The 3,301-nt window shown below is 51.4% G+C and overlaps 1 protein-coding gene across 1 annotated transcript in view; it reads left to right on the forward strand.

Moving 5' to 3' along the window:
* FRAS1 (Fraser extracellular matrix complex subunit 1) overlaps positions 1-3,301 on the forward strand; it is a gene marked incomplete at its 5' end in the record, with an annotated part of 267,939 nt that overhangs the window by 226,081 nt on the left and 38,557 nt on the right. Inside the window, 2 exons of the mRNA XM_015407524.1 lie at positions 1,323-1,523; positions 3,028-3,215. Coding sequence (XP_015263010.1) covers positions 1,323-1,523; positions 3,028-3,215 — 389 coding nt within the window. The remainder of the gene's footprint in view (positions 1-1,322; positions 1,524-3,027; positions 3,216-3,301) is intronic.

Raw genomic sequence — 3,301 nt, forward strand, 5'->3', positions numbered from 1 at the left:
TCCGTCCCGCCAGTTCCCCCGTCTCCGCCCCCCCCTTGATCTCCCCCCATTGCCTCTCCCCCCCCGCTCCTCGCTGCTCTCTCCCCCCCATCCCGGCACCAAAGCGAGGGCCGAGCAGCTTTCCTCTCGGCCCTCTCTACTTTTCCCCCCCCATTCCGTCACCTAAATGAGGGCCGCTCGCCCCTCGCTGCTCTCCCCACCCCCCGGCTCCAAAGCGAGGGCTGAGCGGCTTGCTGCTTGACCCTCGCTGCTTTCTTCCCCCCCTCCTCCGCGGCGGCGGTGGTGGTGGGAGGCCGGCTGCAGAGCGTTCCCTGCGCATGCGCAGGGGACGCTCTGTCAGTTTCGGGGGGATTTAAACATCCCCCCGATATTTTTTACAGGGTTTCTGATTTTTGTGCACACCTGGGGACTGCCCCACGTGTGCACAAAACTCTCCCTCCCCTCCAGGTCCCCCCGATGTGCGGAAATAAGTATCCGCACACCAGGGGGTGACTTCGGAATTAGATATATAGATGTTCCCCTTAAATCCATCTAAGCTGAATGGTTATCAAGTGAAAGTTGTTGTTGTTCAGTCGCACAGTTGAGTCCGACTCTTCGCGACCCCATGGGCCACATCACGCCAGGCCCCTCCTGTCTTCCATTGTGCTTCGGAGTTTGCTTAATTTCATGTTCACTTTCAAGTGAAAGAGAATCCCATAAATTAAGAACTATAGTATGAACTTCAAGCAATGCTCCCTCTAAGCTGTGGAGTCTTGTGAGCAGAAATTCTACTTTGTGAGGTAGTGGCATTAAAGTTGTGAGCAAGCAATTTGACTACTGCATAAATTAGCTTGCTCTGCAGCCATCCTTCCTAAGCTAAGACAAAAATGTGTGAGCCAGAGGCTAAAAAACTGTGAGCTAGCTCACACTAACTCAGCTTAGAGGGAACACTATGACGTACCTACTTTTTTCACCAGTCTTGAATCTATTGCCAAAACATTTCAATAGTTCACGTTTTAGTGTTGAATCAGTTTTCTCCACACCGTGCATACCTTTATAAATCTCTGCTGTGTCCTTCCTTAGTCGTTCTTTTATTCAAAATGCAACCAAATGTTTTAACCTTGGACTCTGGCGTCTTCATTGAAATGCTCTTGTATAGCAAGCAAACCTCGCTGCTCTTCTGGATGCTGAGTTTTCCTTGTTCATTTGGTTCCAGCTTTGTTCGTCTTGTTGCTAATCGTTGCTAATGTTCCTCACAGAAACCTGTGCCATCACGATCACTCATGCATGCACACAACTGCTCACCTCAGGCCTCCCTTGGTTTTCTCTTTCCCCTTTTCTAGCACCAACCATTGAGTTTGAAGAGGCTGCCTACCAGATCCGTGAGCCTCCGGGGCCGGACGGCGTGGCTTTCTTAAATGTTAAGGTGATCCGAAGAGGGGACCAGAACAGGACCTCGAAAGTCCGATGCAGCACCCGCGATGGCTCGGCTCAGTCTGGGATTGATTACTACCCCAAAAGCCGAGTCCTTAAATTTAGCCCTGGTAAAGCATACATGTGTTTATTTACTTTTATTGTAAGATATTTGTACCCTGCTGTTCTCCTCAGTTTCTTGCGCTTTGGGAACCCCACAGCAGCAACCCTGTGAGGTCGGTTCAGGCCCGTAGCCAGGATTTAGTGGCGTGTGGGGCAGTTTTTTCCCCCCTGGTGGGGCTGAAGTTGTCAGTGCAGAAAGAAAAGCCATTTAGCCAATGGAAAGCTGTTAACCAGGATAGATCTCTAAACTGCATGTGGTCAACCACTTCAGATGACAGTTCTCAGCTGCTGCAAGTTAATCACTTCTGCCAGCCTAAGCAACCATTCTGATAACGAGCCTGCAGGTGGGGTGATGACTTCTGTAGTCAAGAAGGCTAACACTTAGGCAGTTTCTAGTTTCTTGACACAGAGTTAGAAGGGATCCTAGAGGTCACCTACTCCAACCCCCTTGCCCAGTGTAGCTCTTAGTCACCTACAGCACCCCACTCTGCTTAAAGGAGCACATGCGTGCCTTTAAAAGATGTTTTAAAATGATTGGGAAAAAGCATTTACAGGAGAAATTCTTGTGGTCCTGTGCCTTTAAGAAAGGGGGCGGAGTCCCCAAAAGCCCCACCATAGCTATGGGCCTGGGTAGAAGAGATTGGATTTACTGCCCAAAGGAGTCTCAGAGTGCCTTAAAGAGTCTCCTTTCCCTTCCCCTCCCCACGACAGACACCCTGTGAGGTAGGTGGGGCGGAGAGAGCTCCTTCAAGGGCTGCTCCTGAGAGAACAGCTCTGAGAGAACTTGTGACTGACCCAAGGTCACACCAGCAGCTGCATGTGGAGGCGTGGGGAATCAAACCCGGTTCTCCCAGGTTAGAATCTGCTCTCCTAACCACTGCACCAAACTGTAGAGGCGTGAGAGAGAGGGAACAGAAGGGATAATCGGATGAAGCTGTCATTCCCATCCCTCAGAAGCTGCAACCACAGGCCTGGTGGAACAGCTCTGTTTTGCAGGCTCTGCAGGACGTTCTACCCTTGCCATGTTTGCTCCTCAACCATGAGCTTTCTCCCCCCCCCCCCCCCGTCTGCTTGTTTCCCATTCTCCCTAGATCAGATGTGCAGCTTTTCTTTCAGGACTGGCTTCTCCCAGCTCTTTTCAATACAGTAACGGGGCCCTGCAGGGGATCTCCCAAGAGCGGCATCTCTCCGCTTAGCAGTTGCGCACCCAAGCAGGAATAGGAGTCATATTTTGGATCATAGATTTTTATTAAAAAGGAGACGGTCGCCGTCAATCTTCACACAGGCGTCTGTTAGTAAACCTGCCAAACGATCCGTCAGATTGTGTGGCTATAAACAACGGCTCCTTAGACGAATCATTAGAGCCAGGGAGGGTTTAAGAGGGGGAAACGGTGCTGTCCTGTGTCGTTTTATGGCAGTGGCTGAGCGGGCCGGCCTCGGCCTCGCTTTATGGAAGCAGTTAAAATCCCGTTGTCGGCCTGTCTCAGCCGGCTTTTATTTCTGTCCCCGCAGGAGTGGACCACATCATGTTTAAGGTGGAGATCATGTCCAATGAAGACCGGGAATGGCACGAGTCCTTTTCTCTGGTGCTCGGACCAGATGACCCCATCGAGGCCGTCCTGGGGGAGATCACCACCACCATAGTGACCATTCTGGATCAGGAAGCTGCCGGAAGCCTCATCCTACCCGCACCTCCCATTGTAAGTGATTAACAAGAACGACCGCCCAGTTTTCACATGACTTCTCGACATGTCAACCCCTGGCCAGCTGGCTAATGAGGCGAGAA

The sequence above is a fragment of the Gekko japonicus genome, unplaced genomic scaffold (assembly GCF_001447785.1).
Source record: "Gekko japonicus isolate JY-2015 unplaced genomic scaffold, Gekko_japonicus_V1.1 scaffold926, whole genome shotgun sequence".
Taxonomy (NCBI): domain Eukaryota; kingdom Metazoa; phylum Chordata; class Lepidosauria; order Squamata; family Gekkonidae; genus Gekko; species Gekko japonicus.